Raw genomic sequence first — 22,343 nt, forward strand, 5'->3', positions numbered from 1 at the left:
CCGCGACAAAAAATGCTGACATCACGTGTGCGACCTGTGTTTACACTAGCCGGCATCATGGAAGCCCTCAGAGCTGCGCTCTGTCACTACCCGATCCATCAATTGTCCAAGCGCTGTTTGCTTGTTTGTTTTTGCAAGCGGAATTACTGCTCCTTGCGGAAGACCACAGACGAAGGACGAGGTTAAGAACGGGGGAAGTACTGCCGCCTACAGGTCTGGCATGTCCTTAACAACGTATTTATCCGGGTACGTGTGGACAGAGTTTGTTTTTAAAACGCGGTGGTGTGGATGCAAGTTTTTGGAGGGGCGGATATTCGTTTTTTAAAAACCCCGGCTACGTGTGGACTAGGCCTTAGTGTCAGCAGAGCCTTAAGGAAATCAGATGGAAACTTTAGGCAAACGAGGGCTAAAAAAGAAGCAGGCTATTTACTTCCAGTTAAACCACCTGAGACAAATCTGTTATTATAAACTCGTGTGTGTGTGATGAAACAATCTGCCACAGCTGGAAGTTCTGACCTAATTTAAAAGGTACGCTCAGCATTATTTTTTACGTTTCCCACAACTTTAACTGAGTATTTAAAACATGAAAGGTATCTGCAGGGCCTTCAACTGAACTCTTGGTTATTTACCTCTGACGGGTCATTTCATCTGCAGCTGAAACGAGAACAAGCACATAAACACCATATACAGCCAGATAATGTGACACAGATACACTGGTCACCCACACACTCTCTAATCTACAATTATACCTGTTTAAGATGACTAAACATGAGAATAAATACAGAATAAAATTACAAAAAAAAAAAACCCTCCACTTCCTAATTCGTTCGCAGGCCTGAATTTGAAAGAACTGGGACATGATCTCTTCAGGTCTCATCAGCACTGTTAAATCAGCAGTGAACATTCTGATTCGGTTAAAGAAGAGAAATGCTGTGTGAGCCTGGAGGAAGTGTGACTGCAACTGAATCATCAATCAGACTAATACGTTGTAAGCCAAAACGTCTCTGAGAAGATAGAGAACTTCCCTTTTCTCTTGATGTATTCATCGGGCTGCATGAGACACAAAAGTGACACTGAGTTGTGATTTTGTGAATTTAGATGTCTGATGGAGATTTCTGTTTGCACCAATCTGTCACAAACCACAAGCTGCAGTTTTTTATTTGACTGTGGAAAATGCCAAGTTTTTACCAAGTAAATAATTTCAGATAGAAAAAAAAATCAGGTTTCAGTTTTTATCACGACACTTTCTGGGACTTTTTACTAGTTTTATGTTTTTTGTGAAAAAACGAATAAAACACAGAGAAGATTAAATGCATCACAAATCATTTTATTAGCTTTAATTAATAAACAAGCAGTGATTTGTGTGTTTACTTTCAGTAGTAACATGATAACAGCTCTGTCAACTTTTTGCTCAGATATGCTTTCTCTCTGATTTCAGACTTTTGAAGGTTTAAAGCCTTAAATTATGTTGTTTCACAAATCAAATTAATTTCCCCCCCTCAAACACACATAAAAGCATGAAACCAGCTATAACATGTAATTTAGTTCATTAAAAATCTGGTTTAATCACAAAACAATTACCTCATCCTCCAGTTGCTTTTTAACCTACTGAAACCTGAGTTAATGTTTGGTTTCCAGCTTTCATTTCTCTTTGCTAACACAAACTAATAAGGACTCGGAAACTTAAATAAATATGATTTTTTGGACAATGCATATTTTAAAAATACAAAAATAAAAATTAACAATAAAAAACATTTAAATGTTTAAAAATGAAATGAAAAAGTTCCTTTAATGAGGACAGAAGGTCTGAATGGATGAGTGTATGTCTCCATCTGAGGACACAGAGAGTCAGGACCTTCATAAATGTTACAAAAGCTTCTGAAAATGAGAATTCCTTTGATTTTAATTGCTTAACTGTATATTTTAAGTGAACCCTGTGCAGAGAACAAACAGAACAAGAGAATAAATGATCAGGATTTTCCTTCTAAAGACTATTCCGTTTCTGGTGCATTTAACAATGCATCAGATTGTTGATGTAAATGAACAAAAACACAAAACACTGTAATTTCATTTTCATAGACTCCAGTTAATAAAATGTTGCAATTTATTTTAGCAGATGGTGCTTAATTTTATTGAATAAAAACATAAAACTAAGGTGTAATCGTTAGTTTTTCAAAAATCTGATGAAATAAACTTTATTATAGTGAAAACCAAAAAACAATAAACCAACAAAAAGGTAGACAGGACTTTGGTTCTGCAATGGTATGAATGCTTAATGGTTGGAAATGAATAAACATAATTAAATATCAATCATGACATCACTGTAAATAGTATTAAATACAGACATCCATAAAATTCATCCAAATATGGCATATTTACAATCAAACAGTCCTTTCTCTTGTGGATGGACTCGTGAGGATACACAAAGATCACAACAACCATAATTAAACTTGACTGGGTTTAATGCAAGCAAACGCCGCTGGTTTTGTAGTTTCAGCTGCGGGATCCTGGACTCAGACTGGGTCATCCAGTGGTGCGTGGTTGGAGTGGATACTGTGTCCAAACATTCAGTTAGAGGTTCTGAATGCAAGCTCTGGCTCCATCCACACTGACACGCTGGGTGTGTGTGTGTGTGTCGCCGGCAGAGAGCTGAAAATTCAGTGCAAAAAGCATCTGTAGCAAAATGTCTTTGTTCTGAAGTGAAGCTTCATCCCAGAACTACCAGCAGCACATGAACTGTGTATCTAACCTCCATCACTGGGAGGACTGGCTCCATGGTTCCTCTCAGAGCTGGCTTAGGGAGCCACTAACAGACAGACAGGCAGCAAGTGCACATAAGTAGAGCTGAAGTTATTCTGAGCAGGTGTAGAACTGTGGCCTCACTGGGATGTAGTTATCGAAGCTCGCCCCTGAAAAAAAAAGGAGATTTATGAACAGACAAAAGCCATTTTCTGCTTATTCTGAGAAACAAAAACTGAAAAAGGTTTGAAATGTGGTCCAACGTGTTGGACACACAAGGACCTGAGAGAGAGAAGAAGCTTAAAAAAAACAGACAAAGAAGTGATTCATATAAACTAGAAGTTGCCATGGATACGACTGGCGCTGAGGAGCCGACTCGCTCAGCAGGAGAGAATGGAAAAGCATCTGGAAGCAGGAAAGAGATAACAAACAATGTGTGTGCCTGTTTGACCTACATTTATCTGTGTGTGTTCCCAGCCTCGGTGTGTGTGGATGGGGTGCTGTTCCCGCTGTGGGCCGTAGATCCAGTGGAAGCTCTGGGAATGTGGATGTCAAAGGTCTGATTCCGCTGCTGCAGGAAGTCACAACATGAATCATTCCCAAAATCATTTTTATTATTCAGGTTCAATTCAATTCAAGTTTATTTATATAGCGCCAAATCACGACAAGAGTCGTCTCAAGGCACTTCACATAATAAACATTCCAATACAGGCCAGTTCATTAAGCCAATCAGAAAAAAGTTTCCTATATAAGGAACCCAGCAAATTACATCGAGTCACTGTGACTAGTGACTAATGTCAGGGACATTACAGCAATCCTCATACTAAGCAAGCATGCAGCGACAGTGGAGAGGAAAACTCCCTTTTAACAGGAAGAAACCTCCAGAGGATCCTGGCTCAGTATAAGCAGCCATCCTCCACGACTCACTGGGGATCGAGAAGACAGAGCACGCACGCACGCACGCACGCACGCACACACACACACACACCAAGTAATGTTTCTATGGTTACATTGTGATTTCTTAGTAAATATTCTATTTGGTGAGAGATAAACTTTATTGTATTTATCCTATTGAATCTATAATTAAACGGGTAAACTAGTAGTAGCACATTCAACGTCAAGGAAAGTAAAGTGTTTTTATCAGGAGACGGAGAATGTTTAAATGGTTAGCAACAGTGTTCAAGACGATGGCCCCCTCCATGAGGCCACCACAGCTCAGCAGAACATAGTTGTAGCTTCTTCTGGGGAGAAAAACCCTTAGAGAAAAAATAAAGTTAACATCTGAAATTGCAGGTAGTAGAGTGTGCAAAGTGGTCAGTGTGTCCTCCAGCAGTCTAAGCCTGTAGTTCAAATCCCAAACATTTGGTTTATCTTTTTTGTTTGAGTGTTTTTGAGATATTAAATCCTTTATTGTTAGTGTTAAAATCTGTCTCCCATAAGAATAAACCAAGGTGGTTATTCATCACAGATCTGTCCCTGCTGCTAGCTTGTTGCGGTAGATTCTTGTTTAATGTGCAGCAATTAGGTGAGTTTGATCTGGAAACTTTTCATGAACACACCACTGTCACGTAGCAATAAAAGAATGACCATAAACCCACCATCACTAAGCATTTATTCATGCAACCAGTATTAGATCTTCCACATGGTTTTTACCTGTAGAATAATTATTTTCAAGATAATCAGAAAAGTAAAAACTTACATTCAGTATTTTTTGATGATGATGATGAAGAATCAGTATCTGCAGCTCAAAGTTGCACAAGAATCCAGCATTGGCCTTTATATCCAGAAACAGTGTTTCTTTTATTTTAATGTAATTTTTATGGTGGTGCAGAACAACACACTGAACTCTATCAACTTCTGCATTGGAAACGATATTAAAACAATGTAGTTACTGTGTTCCTGTTCTTCTGTCCTCCACAGAACTCAGGATGATCCGACAGTATTTTTTCAACTGAAGCCTGTCTACTGCTGGACCACCAGAGGTCCTAACTGGTGGCACTGAGACCACTGTTATTTAAAAGTGGCTCTCACACAGATTTTGAATGTGGGGTTTTCATCAGCTGTAAGCCATAATCATCACAATTTTAACAAATAAAGGCTTGAAATATCTGGCTAGAAAACCCTCACGCATATGGGGACAAAATGCTAACTACCTGCACAAAGGCCAAGTAGGCGGGATTCAAAACGGGAACCTTCTTGCTGCAAAGCTGAATTGCCATCAACTGTGCCATCATGCAGCCTTACTTTCCATGCATCTTTGCTTGAAGCAAATGGAATGGGATGTTCCCACCACCACCATTTTGACAGTGTCACATATCTCATCATGCCCAGATTATCCAAAAATGGGAAAACAGGTGGAGCTGAGGGTGGGGCGGTTGGAACAGGGTTAGAACCGGTTGTAACAATAGAATCAATGTAGCTACTAGCCAACTTAGCTAACCCAAGGAGCTACGAAGGGGCTCTGGGGTAACCCACCTGCACGGTCGACTGGCTTCCAGGCAAGGCTGTAGCAGTGTTGCCAACTGTTTTTGACTGAAAGTAGCTGAAGTTCCCCCCAAAAGTCGATATTTTTCACCAGATGACGTCACATGCTAATTTGCATACGACACAATGACGTCATCTGATTTGCGTCATGACGTTACCACGTTTGCGTCATGACGATACCGGTCTTGTAGAGTAAATCAAATAAGACCCGTGTGATTTTATTAAATAAATTATTTAATTTATTTTTTAACATTTTATTAAAATAAAAACCCCATAGAATACAAAACAGCAGCCTTTAAAACATTAAGAAAAAATGGCCAAAAAAATTGGAAGGAATATTTTTATTTTGTCTGAAGAGAATGGAACTCTTAAACACAAAAATATTAATTTGATAGGAATGTATGTATGATTGAATTAAATTCTAATTGTAAAATTCAATTCTTCTGTTGTGATTCAGTGCTATTTATTGACCTAATAGATAATATATATATATTTTTTATTTTGTTTGGTTTTGTTGCTTTTAGTACTTTTGTGTAAAAAGAAGCAGGCCGTATTTAGTATACAGAAAAGTTACATGCAAACTGCCAATGACCTGAGGTGTTTGTCTTACAGTATTATTCTGTTTTTTGTAAGTTTTAAATGTGCTACGTTATTGAAGTCATCATAAGAGTTCCAATCTTCCTTGAAAGCACCACAGGTGGTGCGAGAAGCCAGCAGCCGTGTGCGAGTGCGACACTGCCTACACGCACATGCGCAGATCATTTTCTTTCTGATCCTCTGGAAGGAAGGATGGTCCTGTCGCTTCAGATGCAACTCTAATCTGCAGTTAAAGTCGGCAACAAAGTTGTAGCCAAAGTAGCTGAGGGGGGTCAGAAATGTCGCCAGATTTGTCGCTAGGTGCTTTTTTGGAAAAAAAAAAGTCATTAAGGGGGTCTGAAAAGTCATTAGAAATGGCGACAAAGTTGCTAAGTTGGCAACACTGGGCTGTAGTCATGCTGGTCACTTGTGGAGATCTAACATGGACTAGGACTGTTAAATTACAAGCAGAACCTCAGCTCATACTCCATGGTCGGAGATCAGTGGGACATGAGCTATGTGCTAACCCAAAGCTAACAGAGTATTTCCGGGCGTTTTTTAACAAGAAAAATGTGGTAGAGCAACTCCAAAGTGAAGGCACCTCCAGCCTGCTTAGTAACGAAATCATAACCCTTGAGATGGATGCCCTGTGTTGTTACTGCCTTCTGTCATTTTGTGCATAACATGTATGTGTAGCTGAAAAATTTGTGACTGTAACTTTTGCTGCCTCTTGGCCAGGATTCCCTTGAAAATTTGGTTTTTAATCTCAATGGGAACTCTGGGAACTCCTTCAAGGCTGTTGGAAAACCATTTCAGATGACTACCTCTTGAAGCTCATCAAGAGAATGCCAAGAGTGTGCAAAGCAGTAATCAGAGCAAATGGTGGCTATTTTGAAGAAAATAGAATATAAAACATGTCTTCAGTTAATAAGTTATTTCACCTTTTCTGGTTAAGTACATAACTCCACATGTGTTCATTCATAGTTTTGATGCCTTCAGTGAGAATCTCCCAATGTAAATGATCATGAAAATAAAGACAACACATTGAATGAGAAGGTGTGTCCAAACTTTTGGCTTCTACTGTATATGAAAAATGTTTATTTGGTTTTTCACAACTCACTCAAACTTGATTTTTCATCCAATACGTTTTAACCAGAAACAGTTTTATTTAAATTAACATTCTAATCACTGAGTTACTATTTTACACTAGTTGTTAAGCTGGGAGCACAATCAGCAGGGCTACAAATGCATCTACAGCTACATATTTTCCTCTAAGCCATTAAAAACTTGTTTTAAATGATTTTGGATCAGCTCATGCTCCATCTGACAGCAGGCAGAGAGAACAGACTGAAGATTAAATCCTGGAAATTTCAGTAATGCCTCATGCTTAGTAGATCTGAAGGTAAGCAGGAGCAAACCTCTGAACCTCTGACATTTAAGTCTATGCTAGTATGCAGAGAACGCTCTCAAATTATAAACTAGCTAGCTCCCACCGCTAGCTCTGAAGTCACGTGGCTCTGATGCTCATTAATTATTCAGAATTTTAAGCATTAAATTCCACTTAAACAGAAGGGTTACAAAAACATTCACACCCCTCAGAGCTGTCGAGAATGTAAACTAGAGCTACTGAAATGGTTTTTGAGCCAGGCTTTAAACATGTTTATTTCTGCTGTGAAATTAGCTTTTTAACATGGGAGACTATGAGAATTTGCTCACTTCTGGTGCCAGCCCCTAGTGGATGAGTGTGGAACTGCAAATTTAGCCACTTCCGTGTTGGCTTCAGATCTGAGAGCCTGGAGTTCCTGCTAGGTGGTGACATGTTTTACTATGTAAAGCCCAGGGCACACCGGAGACAGACGTGCCACGTCATGTCGAACAGAAGTCATTATAGTTAATGAGAGTGGCTACACAGGGAGCGCCATGCTGCGTCCCAGAAGTGCAGCGCTGTGACGCTGAAGATAGGCGCCAGTTCTATTTCAAGCGCCGTAGCGCTGCCACATTGTTGTAAACCCTGTTACCAACATTGAAGGACCTTACATCAGATATTACGATGCAGAACGGCTTTACGACACAAACCCAACTGCCGGTGTTACGTCGATATGTGTTCCCCCCTCGAAATCTGTTTCTTTTGCGCCCAGCTAAGAGTTTGAAGCATCCACTCGCAAAAAATGTGTGTCCTAACCCTTACCCAACCCTTACCCTGACCATAACCCTGAAACAAACATAAAAATTGTGCTAAACATAATATTTTCAAAAGTTATATTTATGTAAAACATACATTTTTGGTGACAGGGTGGTTATGGTTAGGGTAAGGGTTAGGGTGAGGATCATTTTTTGTGACTGGGTTGTTTTCACTTGCAGCTGTGTGCAAAAGAAACAGATCTCGATGGGGGAACACATATCGACGTAACACAGTTTTGATAACTTTAAAGTACTACTGATCTTAAAATATTCTAATAAATAGTGTAATTACCATTTTTAATGATTTAAAGTCTCACAAAACACGAAGGAAAGTCTGATCACGTATAAAAAAATTGAATCACTTCCTGCTTTCAAGTCTCACATGATGCTGTGACTATCGCACGACTTTCCGAGAAGCGCTCAGCGGCGCTGTGAGATCATTTAACTTCCCAAAATCATGGCGTGTCACGTCGCGCCTGTCTCCGGTGTGCCTTGGGCTTAAATCATGTTGCTACATAGAACTTTAACTTTTTAGGGCTTAAAATACCTCATAATTAAAGTAGCGTTAGACTGGATATGATTTTTATCTTCACCCTTTCTGATAGTTTTCACGCTCTTTGTTTATTTTTACTTCATCTTGATTAAAAGCTGCAACTGCTGTCGTCATGTGAGCAGCTTACATTGCTGCACTGGTAAATTAGTAATTTTTCCTCATTATTCACAAAACAAAATACATCCTCATGATCATGATTTGCATAAAGATTTGCTTACAGCAGGACGTGTGTGTGTGTGTGTGTGTGTGTGTGTGTGTGTATGTGTGTGTGTTTGTCTTTATAGCGTTACTTAGTGGACAATGTTTAACTTTAACCTGTACTGTGTGGACATGTTTACATTGTGGGAACACTTTGCTGGTCCACACAACGCTAAACACCCTAAAACTTGGTTTTAGAGGTATGCTGTGAATTAACTTTTATTTTAGGTTGGTTTAGTTTAGGGTTAGGAACAGAACCCCATTGGTTAAGGTGGAATCACTAAAATGAATGGAAGTCAATGAAGGTCCACACAAACATATAAATACAAGTGTGTGTGTGTGTGTGTGTGTGTGTGTGTGTGTGTGTGTGTGTGTGTGTGTGTGTGTGTGTGTGTGTGTGTGTGTGAACATATCTACTCACATTTCCTATTCCTTTGGTGATGAGGGCCAGCTCAGTGGGCTGGTAGACTGTTGCACGTGTCTGACCGGTGTAACCACTGTACGGAGACACAAGCCTGTTTCCTGTGGCAGAAAATAAAAATAATAATAAACTTTACTATATTAATGCTCTGTGTGACATCTTCAGAAGTCGTTACTCATTTTTCCATCTATGAATTATCTGAACCGTTTTATCCTCACTGAGGTGAGCTAGTGCCTGTCTCCAGTGATCACTGGGCAAGAGGCAAGGGACACTCTGGACAGGTCTGAAGTTCATCACAGGGACACAGACAAACAACCAGAACAGACTCTCCCACACCTAGAGGCAATTTAGTCTCTAATTAACCTAACATGCATGTTTTTGGTCTGGGAGGAAACCAGAGTATGAGGAAATAACCCACACATGTATGAGAACATGCCAACTCCACACAGTCAGGCTGCAGCTGGGATTTAATCTGCAACCTTCTTAGTTTATCACCTGGATACCATTCTATTCTATGTGTTCTGAAGAAAATACACTGAAGAGATCTCACTTTACAGTTTCCAAAATCAAATTATTTTGCCTCGGATGAAACAGAGTGTGGTGTTTCTGTTGGGAATTAGGGATGCACAGGTATGAATTTTTTTGTGCCGATACAGATATTAATGTCACCGTTATGGCCGATAACCGATATTTGCCGATACCGATATACTGACATTAACCCTTTAAGTGCCAAAGTTGCAATATTGCAACAAGCGTCATTGTTGACTTTAACCAAAACGACAAATATGATCCCTCATGAAGTCAATTCAATTCAAGTTTATTTATATAGCGCCAAATCACGACAAGAGTCGTCTCAAGGCACTTCACATAATAAAAATTCCAATTCAGGTCAGTTCATTAAGCCAATCAGAAATAATGTTTCCTATATAAGGAACCCAGCAAATTGCATCAAGTCACTGACTGGTGTCAGTGACAATACAGCAATCCTCATACCAAGCAAGCATAAAGCGACAGTGGAGAGGAAAACTCCCTTTTAACAGGAAGAAACCTCCAGAGAATCCTGGCTCAGTATAAGCAGCCATCCACACGGACAAGTAATGTGTCTACAGTTATATTGTGATGTCTTAGTAAATATTCTATTTGGTGAAAGATAAATTTTATTGTATTTATCCTAGTGGATCTATAATTAAACGGATAAACTATTAGCACATCAAAAGTCAAGGAATCCAAAAAGTTACTACTCTACACCAGAAGATAGTGGAGATGTGTAATCTTCAAGCTGAGCAGCACTTATGGGTGTGTTTATATTGAAAGTGTCGGAGTTTTTGGAATTTGAAAACTGCCTCCCGCCGAGAGGTTTGCGGTCGGGGAGAGGACGAGACGAGTGCAACACAAAGAGGGTGAATATTAGAGGGATAAAACTTACAACCGGCAGGTCTGGTCTTTGTTGATTGATCTCTTTGTCTGGTCATGACGGACTCTGATTATGAAGCAGAATATGACTCTCTGATGAAGAAATTGACTCATCCAGCTAGAAAGATAACGCTGGTGCTGCACGAGAGTAAGGTGTATGGAGTTTACAAGCTCCAAACGTTGGATTTGAAGTTTGTTTCACCGTGTTCGGGACATGGTGGATGTAGAAATGATAGTAAAACGCAGCTAATGTGACAGGCGTAGCAACAATGTAAAAGAAGATGAAATGTTTTTCTCGTTTACAGTTTGCCTCGATCTCTGACCATTTCCAAGCTATAACCTTTTGAAATAGTCATGTCAAAATTTAATATTTTCTTGAAAAAAGCTCTGGCACCCAATGGGTTAATGCTTCTAAAATCATCAGATTTTGTATAGAATGAAAATTATTAAAGTAGAATTTATGTTAAGCACACACACAACACACATTTACTCTTCTGAGACGATTACAATCACTGTCGCATGACTAAACAAATACACATCACCCCCCTCACCCTCTGAAACTGATAAAACAAATGGAAACAAGATGAGAAAAATATCGGTTGTTAATATTGGCCCAGTTTTATTTATCGGACCCATACTGATATGTTAAAAAATGACTAACGTCTGTCTGCCAATACCAATATTGATGCTGATATATTGTGCATCCCTAGTGGGAATACGTGCTCCACACACAAAATGTACTTTAAGAGGAGCCATCATGAGAAGGGCCATTTGTGAGTTTCCGGTTCTGGCAGAAGTGTTTAATGAAAGATGTCCGAGGGGAAGGGCGACTGTTCCATGACGTGTTTGTGTTCAAAATCTAGCTTTTTCTTTAAATTTGCTATGACAGCTTAAATGTTTAATTCAAGGCTGTTTCTTCTCCTCTAAATATAATTTTTTAACAGTAGGGCTAATCGAAGTGAATTTTCAAACCAAAACACAGAAGTTCTCCAGTAGCGTGGAGAAACATTGTTTAAATCTGGTGGAACTAAAATGAAGTCTTCAGATAAGCTGGCCTTTCCACTGGCTGCATAAGGGACGTGTAACGTGATAGACGCATTTTTCCTGCATGCTCAGCAGCACGTCCTCGGCAGCAACGGGAGTGATTCAGAACCAAGTCAGTAGTGAAAGCGTTCCATGTAGCTGGCCCCACAACATCGCAAAATCACACGTGATTTCGCCATCCAGAAGAAAGATGACAGATGTATCCAAAAACGTCTGTTTTATTTTCTGTTCTGCTTACTGTGGCAATGGAGGTTTCATAGATAATGGCATATTTATTTTACAAGTTAAGCAACTGATCTGCACCTCTTATTTTGAACATTTCCGGATGTTTTACACTGCTCTCGTGTTTGACTTCCTGTCTTGCCCGATTTGAACTTCTGAGCTTGGCGCATTCTAGAAGCGCAGTGCTCACTCAAAGAGTAAATTTAGTGCTATGCTTTTGGCGTCAAAACACGGCGCCGTTGGAAATCCTCCCACCGACTATAATGGCTGCTAATTGCTGTGTACTACAGTTACACAGTGCTTATACTAGGGACTGCATGACTTACTTTTTTTAAGGTCAATCGTCAAGCAATGAAAATCGAGTCGACTTCGACTAGTCGCTGATGACGTCATACACGTCGGGGGGGGGGGGGGGTTGGTTGGGTCGCTGGAGTTTTTGACAATTAAAATCGCGCCCACATTTTCTAAGCTAAGCATCTCTTTTAACAACAGTAGTTTCTGCTTCAGCCCCCCCCCCCCCCCCCCCCCCCCCGCGCAGCGGCCGCAAACTCACTGATGCGCCTGCAGCCTCTCAGAGTTCCTGCTGCTCTAAACATTAAAATAATTATTTCATTTTCTTTTCCTCACTTCTGATTACCTTCAATGGTGTCTGTTAGTTGCAACCACCAGGTACAAGAACTAACTTGTTTTTATTTGGCTATTTATAATCTTCCTGCATCTCCTCTCAATCCTAAAGACAAACTGCTACCTGGCTTCATATACATTCACCTCATGAGTTACCTTTGAACTGCAGTTCTAAAAGATCTACCGACTGCAAAAACAGCGGAGAGCGCGCTGGCCGCACCGGTGAGGTGCGTCATCAGAGGACAAAACAGGTGATGCACTCCGCTCCACGCATCAGGCACAAATAAAGGGCAGAAAATATAAAAGGAAATGAGCCGATGTCGGTACAAGATCTGCTCGGGTGCAAGATCGGCTCGGGGTCCTTCGACTGCCGATGACGTCAAAGTACGGCAAACCCACTCGGACAAAATACACTACATATCTATACTGTTGGAAAGAATTTAGCAGTTTCGTTATTAAAATAATGTTTTTTAAGACGTAAGTTTGTGTTTATGATGGTATTTGTAAAATAAAACACTATATTGTATTCATAATGTTGAACTCCTCTTTGAGCACATCCCTTGAAGGATCATAGGTATTAGCAACACCTGTGAAATTGTATTTGCAGGAAAGAAGTGTGTCCCGTTTATTGAAGTATTTTGTGTTTAGAGTTTTTGACGTCTTGTCCATGCGTAGTTCAGTTACGCTCATAGCTGCTAGCCAAAACTCTGGAGTTAAAAGTTTTCTGGCTTTACTAAAATACCTGTCTGTACTTGTTTGACTGATGGCAGTTTTACTTTCCATTACACTCCAAATGTAATCATTTGGCACGTTTCTAATTCATAATTTGTAAGAATGTAATCGGTGATATTAGCATTAGCATTCCTTTGGGTTTTTCCACGTATATTAGCATTGCGCTAACCACTCGCTGCCAAATTGCAGCCTTTGCGATTAGAAAATCTCCTTTTGTCACATCGCAATTTAATTGCACATGTAGTTAATCGTTCAGCCCTAATATACATGCAGCTCTATGCTAAAAGTGTATTTTCAAAGAGGTAATGATGGATTTCTTTGTAAAAGTTGTCCATCTTTCCAACAGAAAAATTTGCCTGGACCAACGTAACGTGATAACAACGTAACGTGATTACGTAATTCCGTAAGGTTCATGTTCAGCCAATCAACTACTTTGACGTCATCGGCAGTCGACGGACCCCGAGCCGATCTTGCACCCGAGCAGATCTTGTACCGACACCGACATGAATGATCGCATGTTAAATTTGTTTTTGAGGTGACGGCACCTAATTTGAGAATGTCACTGTGGCCGTGCTCAGGACGCAGCTGTCTGGAGCGCGTCAACGATCAGAGCTTTGCATGTGCAAGATGGTTAAGGTTAGGATGGGGGAGAGGGGAAGGTTAAATTGCAAGAGGGTAAAGGTCACAATTCGGTCAAATGTCCGTTTTACCGTGGGCGTCAGATACCGACGCTCTGGCACAGCGCGTCGCCTCCCGACGCGCAGGGGCTCGTCACCTGCTGTCTTTTCCGAGGACTGCATCTTGTCGGTCATTATCACGTGACAGCGACTAGTCTTTGAAAGTCATAAAAAGTCACTACAGAGCAGTGAAGTCGACTAGTTGATACAAGCCCTAGCTTATACACGTCTGTTGGACAGTCGGGGAAGCTCCGCTCCTCCATGATAACTTCTCTTAGATTCTCCAAATTGAGATAACCAATTGCTGTCTACTGAAGGGAAGATACTGCCTGTCCATAACTACTCCGCTCAACCCTCGACCTGAGCCAAAATACAAAATATTCAAATTAAATCATCATTTTAAAACAGCTTTTTCAATCTTTTCAGGTTATCTTCGTCTGATACTGAAATTTGCTGAGGCGAGACAAAAGCTGAAACAGAAGAAAATCTGGGTACATACTTTTTCATATAACTGTAATTAATAACAAACAAAACGTTAATTTCCAGTACATTTGCAGCCACTAAACCAGATTTGTGCTATCAGCTGTGATCAGATGCTCTGCTGGCCTGCAGACTGAAGGACTTATTGTCTGATGTGTTTAACTGCAGCGTATCAGATTCTGTGTGGTCATCATGCAGACGGGAAACAACCTTCTCAGGACATTTTCTCTTTGCTTTGATTCTTACTGAGTTCAGCTCATTCTGTGTATTCTGAACAAAAAACCACGATTGTCTGGTGAAGGAGGAAATGTGGGTGTGACTGATGTGTCAAAGGTCACGTGTCCCTAAACTCCCTTTGCTTGTCAGCTGGCCCAATGAACAGTGACACTATAAATAACCTGCTCAAAGCATTTCTTTAGATGAAACAGTGAAACCGGTGTTGGTCAGATGAAAATGAAGACATTTGCATAAATAAATGTTGCATGTTAGAGAAAGATGGCAGGGTAAGATGTGTTATCATGAGTATTAACACAACTTCATCCAAAATAAAAATGTTTTTCTTTCTTTCTGCTAAGAGTATCTGAACTGTTGACTGTCTCATGGTGATATATTGCACACAATGATGTGTCTTTACTGGCAGACACAATGCTGACAAGTGCTAAGTATAGAAATTAAACTATCTTGTTTCACAAGAAAAACCTGGAAGGTCATCGGGCATGACATCCAACAAAAAATAGCCACACGTTTTTACTTATAACTTTAAACTAGATCTGTTTGTTCTTTTTGCAGACCATTTCAGTGACTTGTTTGGAGTCAGTCATTAGCTGAACAATATTATTGATAACTCAACATAACGTTCAGCTAGTTTTTATGGATGGTAAATGAACTTTCTCCTGTTAACACAGAGTCTTTAGGTATAATCTGTACTATGGTACTACTGGTACCAATATTTATGGACCAGCACCAACATTAAAACTATCCATTCATGTTGAAGCGATGCTGCAAACGTCACTCTGTGAAAAGAGAAAAGTACCTGACAATATAATCAGAACAACACAAATCATGTGAGTTAGCAATACCTCAGAAATAGATTGTTTTAACCCTCCCACTGTCTTCATGGGTGACCCTGCAAAGAAAGTTGACTGTTGAGCAGGACTGATGGTTTATCCCTTGAGGTTCATGTGGCAGGGGTGAGGAGTGAGCACCACCTCACCCCTGTCATGTGGACCTCAAGGGATAAACCATCAATTCTGCTCAATGGTCAACTTTCCTTGCAGGGTCACCCATGAAGACAGTGGGAGGGTTAAAAGCATTATCATTTATGCATTTAGATGCTGCATGATGATAATAATGCAGTGCTAACGTCAGAGCTAACGTGGAAGAGGAAGGCCTCTTGTTAACCCCCAGATTATCTGCCATCCCAAGGGATGAAAGGGTAGCTCTCCTGTGCCTTTGGGTCGTCAGGGGAAAGGTCCTGACTGTTATTCATGTTCATGCACCAAATAGCAGCTCAGAGTACCCATCTTTTTTGTTGTCTGTGGGATGAGTGCTAATTGGTGTTCCAAAAGGAGACTCCATAGTCCGGTTGGAGGACATTAACGACAGAGGGACATTGGAAGGAACGACCAACTTGATCCACACCCGACTGGTGTTCTGTTATTGGACTTCTGTTCAAGATATAATTTGACCAAAACAAACACCGTGTTCAAACATAAGGATGCCCAAGGGTACTACCACAGAAGTACAAGTAATCAATGACTGTTTCTGACTTTGTATCATCTGACCTATGGCCATTTTGGGTGGTAGTTTTGTATGCTTGAGTGAAGAGATGAATGGAACTGTCAACTGATCACCACCTGATGGTGAGTTGGATTAGATGGCAGGGGAAGATACCACGTAGACCTGGTAGGGTTAAATGTATAGTGAAGTGACGTTTGTTGGGAATACCTGATGGAACAATATGTCACTATGGTCACTGAGTCCAAGCAGGCCTTGTTCCTCTGCAATTGTTGAGACAGCTGCTGCTAGCTGTGACCATGCGGTTGCTTTTGCTAGTCATGACAATACTGGCTGGTGGACACCAGAGATTCTGGGATCAGTCAGAAGAAGGAGGTCTACATGACATGATTTGTGAATTTCCAGAAGCAGACAGCTACCCGCATCCGGATACATGGTGTTGGTGGAAATGTACTAAGACCAATATTGCAGTTAGATTTTGGTCAGGTATTTTGTTCTATTTTAAAGAAAATTTAAACTCAGTCTAGTTTAGATCCGGTGTTTAGATGACTATTAACTCCTATCCAATATTTTTCTATAGTAGGCATTAAGACTCTAGTGTTGATCATCAAACACCAAATGTGGAGTCTTCAAATTTCAGAATGGTTGCTAGGATTAGTTTTGCCATGATTGAGATAAAATAAATAATATATAAAAAAATAGATTGAAATGCCTGCCACTCCAGCCAGACATAGATGGGAACTACGGGGGTATTTTTGCATCCAAAACCGACAAAAATCAGAAGGTAATTATTATACATCAGCTACATTTTAGCACAAGATAACTGAGAAATTGAAAAGTTTTATTTTCAAATTTAACACATTTTTAGATGAACTTCTGACTTTGAAAGTCAGAGAATACATCTTCGCAGAAGAATTTTTGATGGGACTACATACCGTAGGTGGGTTCATCCATTGAGAAAGCCTTGTTTTCCATGTACATGTTATGAGAGCTCTGCTCCTTCAGGATGGTCTCATATCCGACTCCTTGGTTTGAGTACGTGTTTTCATCATAATGTTCCTCATCTTCTTCCTCACTGTTCAGGCAGCAGATCTGAGGAATGATATAGGCGACAAGGAACACCCAGGCATTTGCTACCAAGGCAATGGCCAAGGTAGGGTCGTTCCATGTCGGACCCCCTGTTCGCTTATTGCCATACACATACATGACAATCCACGCCAACCAAATGGCCACGGTGAACAAACTTATCACAAGTATGAGGGCACCTTCTTTTTTCCACTCAGAGAACTTGCCCCCCATGATTGTTAGACTTGCCACAACTACAGCTAGGATCAGGGTCATCACATAGATCAGTGCCATGACAAAGTCTTGGTTAGCAATGTTACAAGGTATCGCTGTGGCTCTGGTTGGCACCGTTGTGGTGTTGAATGATGCTTGTGGGTGAACCAGTGTAATGATCAGCCACTCTGTGTTGATGATCACTTCCACCAGCCACAGCCCCAGCACACCCAGACAGAGGATCCAGCCCTGTGGACCACTGTTATTCCTCACCAGGATGTTCAGCGTCACACACTGCATCAGGAGGCAGGAAAAGCATCCTCCAAACAACACGCCAAAGAGGAACTGCCGTGAGGCGCAGGTGGAATAATCCTCCCCAACAATGAAGGCAAATGTCAGTCCAAAGAGTCCGGTGGTGCAGATTAGGAAGATGCTCTGAACCCCCACTGAGTTCCGATGGTTCGGGTTTTTAACAAAAGGTAGGCTGGCCAGCAGCGAGATGAAGAGAACGAAGGAGAAGATGATACCAGCGGCTGCAAAGGCCTCCACCACAACGCCCCAAACGGTGTCAAGGTCACACAGGTTGTGGTAGAGGGAGCCCACACTGGAGCCGCAGCCCCGAGGCATCACGGTCGTGGCCATAGGCGTGAAATGGGTTGTTGTAGGACAGCACCTATTAGGGTGGACAAATGGGAACAAAGGCATAGTTTGAGAAAGGCAGTCATTAACAGACTCATAATACATCACAAAAAGTCTACACCCAACTAGGTCAATATCACACATGTTTAAATCAACACACATTCATATGTTAAGGTTTCACTTTGAAATCTGGGATAAAAACGTGACAGTTAAACAGGATTATGCCTTGTTAATCTTTAACAGACTGAGATGAAATGTTTTCTAAACATCCAGATTTATTAAACCATAAGCTCAGTGTGTACAGGCTGATGTTAAATTATTCAAAGGTGCAACTTTTATGATCTTTTACAATAAAGCAGGGAGAATGATAGTTTTAAGAGTCCAGCTCTTGTCCTTCTCTTTGTCCGGATCGGATTCAGTTACGCTGAGCAGAGATCAGTCCCACATCGATACTGGACGGCATCCTGCTCTGTCTTGGACTTGTTTGGTTTGTGACTCGAGTGGAACCATTAACGAGTTTCAAGGCGTGACCTCCTTCCACAAATGCAATCAAACACAGCAGATCTTTCACTAAGCTCAAGGACCCAAACTTTTCATGACATCACTGACATTTTTGAACACTCACGGCTGATTATACAAGGCTAACACTCACAGAAAAAACAAGGCAAATTTTCTGACTGGCAAATGCAAAACGGTTAGACTTTCGAAACATTTAACATATCTCAACTATCAGTGAACTAAAATTCATAAAGATTAGATAAAAAGCCCTCGAGGCTGGTGGATCTTTGGGAAAGAAAGAGGAATCAAAATGTGCTCAAACCTAAAAATAAACACTAAAATTACAAGTAAACACACGCAAAAGGATGCTTCGAGCAAATGTTTAAACAGACTTGAGTTAAACAACCAGATGAAGAAGAATAAATGTTACTTGATTCATAAAGCTCATACATTAAAAAGAACAGTGCATCTTGGGAATAATTTTACTCTTTTACCTGCTAGAAAACACACTATTGTTATAGTATAAATAAATCAGCATAGTGATTGGGATTGGTTGATATTCAGAATGATCACCTCAATCAGCTATTGGCTAATCTGAAGCTCATAAATTTGATTATTTTTCAGCCTGCAAACAACATTTCCACGCAGCAATAACAAAATCGGACTCTTTTCATAGGTGGTAAACTCACCAACACATCAGAAGTATCCCAAAAAGTTCTTAGTCAGTTACGATGTTGCCTACAAAGCTATCATCAATGCATTTCAATTCAGTTTAAGTAAATTATATAGTGCAGATTCACAACTCAAGTCATCTCAAGTCAATTTACAAAGCAAAAATTCCAATTAAACCTACAAAACAGTGCATTGAGTTCAGCTTATTATTCCATTCAGTGGCGGTTTTACCATTGGTCAACGGCCGCCTGGGCCCCCCTTATGTTGGGGCCCCCCTAGCCCTGACTGCTGGCACTCATCTGTTAATGCCACAATGGACTATTCCTTTAAGACGCCAATGCACAAACAGGAAGCGATTGGTAGTCATTCCAGTCCAATCCAGTTGGTGGCGGTATTGCACCAAATTGTTGTTTGCCAAGTGCCAGAAGACCACAAATAAGGAGAAGAAGAGAAAGCAGAAGAAGAAGAAGAAGAAAAAGAAGAAGAAGAAGAAGAAGAAGAAGAAGAAGAAGAAGAAGAAGAAGAAGAAGAAGAAGAGAGGCGGGAGTGTTTGTAACAAACTCAAAGCAGTAGTCAAAACATTAAGCATGAAATGGGAGTTATTCTAGTAAGAGAAAGAAGCAGCTTTCTTTAAAATAACTTTAATCTTCACTTCCTAAAGTGACGTCGTTTTTCAAAGTAAACATCAAAAGGAAGCAGAAAGGAAAGACAATGGAAAATGTTTAAAGGAAGGAAAACATAAGACCAAAATGGAAAATAGAAAAAAGAAAGAAAGGCAAAAGCACAGGAGGACTGACAGGAAGAAAACAGAGCAAATGTCGAAAGCACTCAAAGGGAGAGAAAGAGGAAAAAAAGAGGACTAATAAAAAGGGAAAATAACCAATGTCAGAGAGGGTAGAATTTCGCAAATTCAGTTAAAGATAAGAATGTCAAAAATTTTGTGTAAGGGGGCCCCATGTCTGTGTTTGCCTTGGGCCACCAAATTGCTAAATCCGCCACTGATTCCATTTAGGTGAACATTTTGTATTCTATATAAAGAAACCAGCAGATTGCATCGAGTCATTGACTTGCAGCAAGTCTGTTTATTTCAAAAACCAAAGGCTCCACCACCCTTTTGATTCGTTTAAAGCTGTACCGCTTTCATACGTTTTGAATTGTGGCCGCAAAACAAAAGTCAGTGACTGAATAATTAGACATACATTACAAAGACTCCAAAGTATGAGTCAAGGAAATGATTAATATGGGTACTTATGACAATACATCAAAAACATAAAACATTTGTAGCTGCAGCCGACAGGTAGAAGCATCTTGTTCAAAGGTTTGTGCGTAAATGACACTCCTCTGCTATGACCTTCTGAAGAACACAATGTGATATGATAGATTGTTAAATGATCGATTATTAAACAGAAAAAAGTCCTTTTTAACAACAGCTGTTAGAAGGCTGCCCAGAGAACAGAGAAGGCTGCTCCACTTGTTTAAACTGATTGAAGGTCACATGGAGTGCTGTTTAAATAAGCTGGTAAATGTTCTTATGTTAAAATCAATCAACCGTTTATTAATAAACACCTGAAAAATAAAATAACCTGTCGATAATGAAGCTTATTCCAAGTTAGAGTGAAATCTAGATTTTTAAATCAGAACAAATGACCATAAATAAATTATTATGGACTAAACTTTACTCAGAAACACAGCTCTCACCATAAGTCTTCAGATCGCGGTTAAAGCTGAGCAAACGTGCAGTTTTTAATCCTTGTTATTCAGAAACGGGAGTAGCTTTCTAGTCAGAGCTGCTCTACAGCTCAAACACGGATCAGCACTTCTAAAAACCTGGAGAAAACTCACCAACACTTTAAAACCAGGCTGCAGGGTTCTGTAAACAAACGGCGTAAGATGCAGAGGGTGTGGGTGAATCTTACCTGGATGTTTACAGCAGATCTCTCACCTCAGGGCAGATCGTTCAGCCTCACCTGCAACTAACGCGCCGCGCAGGTAGTCATCCGCGAGAAAAACTAGTTCCTCCGGGAGGAGCGGAATAATACACCAAGATAAAACGTCCTGTTCTGAGCAGAAATTAGCAGAGGATAAACTTTAGACAAGACTTTGCACTTACCATCATGGTCGGAATAAATGATCATGTGCACCTATTTGTTTATTTATTATTATCATTTGTCATATAATCCAGTTTAACTGTGACTCTGTGGTTGAGTCTATAAACATGCAGGTGGCTCACTCTGGTTTGTGATTTTCCAAGAAAAGAAAAGAAAAAGCTGTTTTTGCGTTTCATGCATCAAAAGTCACACCAGGTTGGAGCACATGGGGAGAACATAGAGAAACAATTTGTTCTAATACTGACTAATAATAATTTGATCTGGTATAATCTGGTGTATATATATATATATATATATATATATATATATATATATATATATATATATATATATATATATATATATATATATATATATATATATATATATCAAACCATCTGTTATGAACTTCAACCCAAAATCTAATTTGCATATACTGACAAATTTCACGTAAGTTTACTTGACATGTTTGTTTTTATTTGAGGTAAAAGCTGATTCTGGCCTCCAGCCTTTGTCCTAAGGTGGAGTATGAGACAAATAGGTAATTTATATCCATTTACTGTATGTTCCATTTGAAAAGTTCAATAAAGATGTCCAATTTAGATTCATGCTCTTGTTTGGATTATGAAACTAAACCCAGTCATGTAACAGAGCAGGAGCCAAACAAAACCTGACCTCCGAGCAGCAGAACAATGTTAAAGCTGATTTAGTCTCCCGATGAACAAACACATTTAAATGAAACGGAATTTTTTTCTCTAATGCCTTCATAATAAAGGTTTGTTATTGAAGTCTTTATCAAAGGAACACTCGTCACTTTAACCCACTTTATCAGACTGAGGACTTCTGACTGACTTTAGCCACAACCATCTGTGACTTTTATCCATGAGAATAAATTAATATTTCATTATAAAACAATAACGAATTAATCCAGTTTTTTTTTGTATTTGTGTAAAAAAATCGTTTGCGGGACAGACTGTTGTGTAATGACATCTAGTGGTAAAAATTAGCTATAATTTTATCTGCAGCCACAGATAAATGTTTTTGGGGGCCTGAGAACGTTACATCATCACAAGTATCTAGTTAAACAT

At 39.9% G+C, this 22,343-nt stretch overlaps 1 protein-coding gene across 3 annotated transcripts; it reads right to left on the bottom strand.

The window, feature by feature from the left end:
- Positions 1-1,306: 1,306 nt before the first annotated feature.
- Positions 1,307-21,237, bottom strand: gprc5c (G protein-coupled receptor, class C, group 5, member C). 3 transcript variants are annotated; one of them, XM_054749481.2, is made up of 5 exons: positions 21,085-21,237; positions 17,017-18,032; positions 9,153-9,253; positions 3,195-3,310; positions 1,307-2,909 (listed from the first exon to the last, which is right to left on the bottom strand). In XM_054749481.2, exons 2-4 carry the CDS (start codon positions 17,999-18,001, stop codon positions 3,197-3,199), a joined length of 1,200 nt encoding a protein of 399 aa, XP_054605456.2. In that variant the 5' UTR covers positions 18,002-18,032; positions 21,085-21,237; the 3' UTR covers positions 1,307-2,909; positions 3,195-3,196. The 3 variants fall into 3 exon arrangements, with proteins under 3 accessions (XP_054605456.2, XP_054605457.2, XP_054605455.2); XM_054749482.2 differs by lacking the exon at positions 21,085-21,237 and adding an exon at positions 21,011-21,080; XM_054749480.2 differs by lacking the exon at positions 21,085-21,237 and adding an exon at positions 20,867-21,002.
- Between the last annotated feature and the right edge of the window lie 1,106 nt (positions 21,238-22,343).

Source organism: Nothobranchius furzeri, chromosome 16 (assembly GCF_043380555.1).
Source record: "Nothobranchius furzeri strain GRZ-AD chromosome 16, NfurGRZ-RIMD1, whole genome shotgun sequence".
Classification (NCBI taxonomy): Eukaryota; Metazoa; Chordata; class Actinopteri; order Cyprinodontiformes; family Nothobranchiidae; genus Nothobranchius; species Nothobranchius furzeri.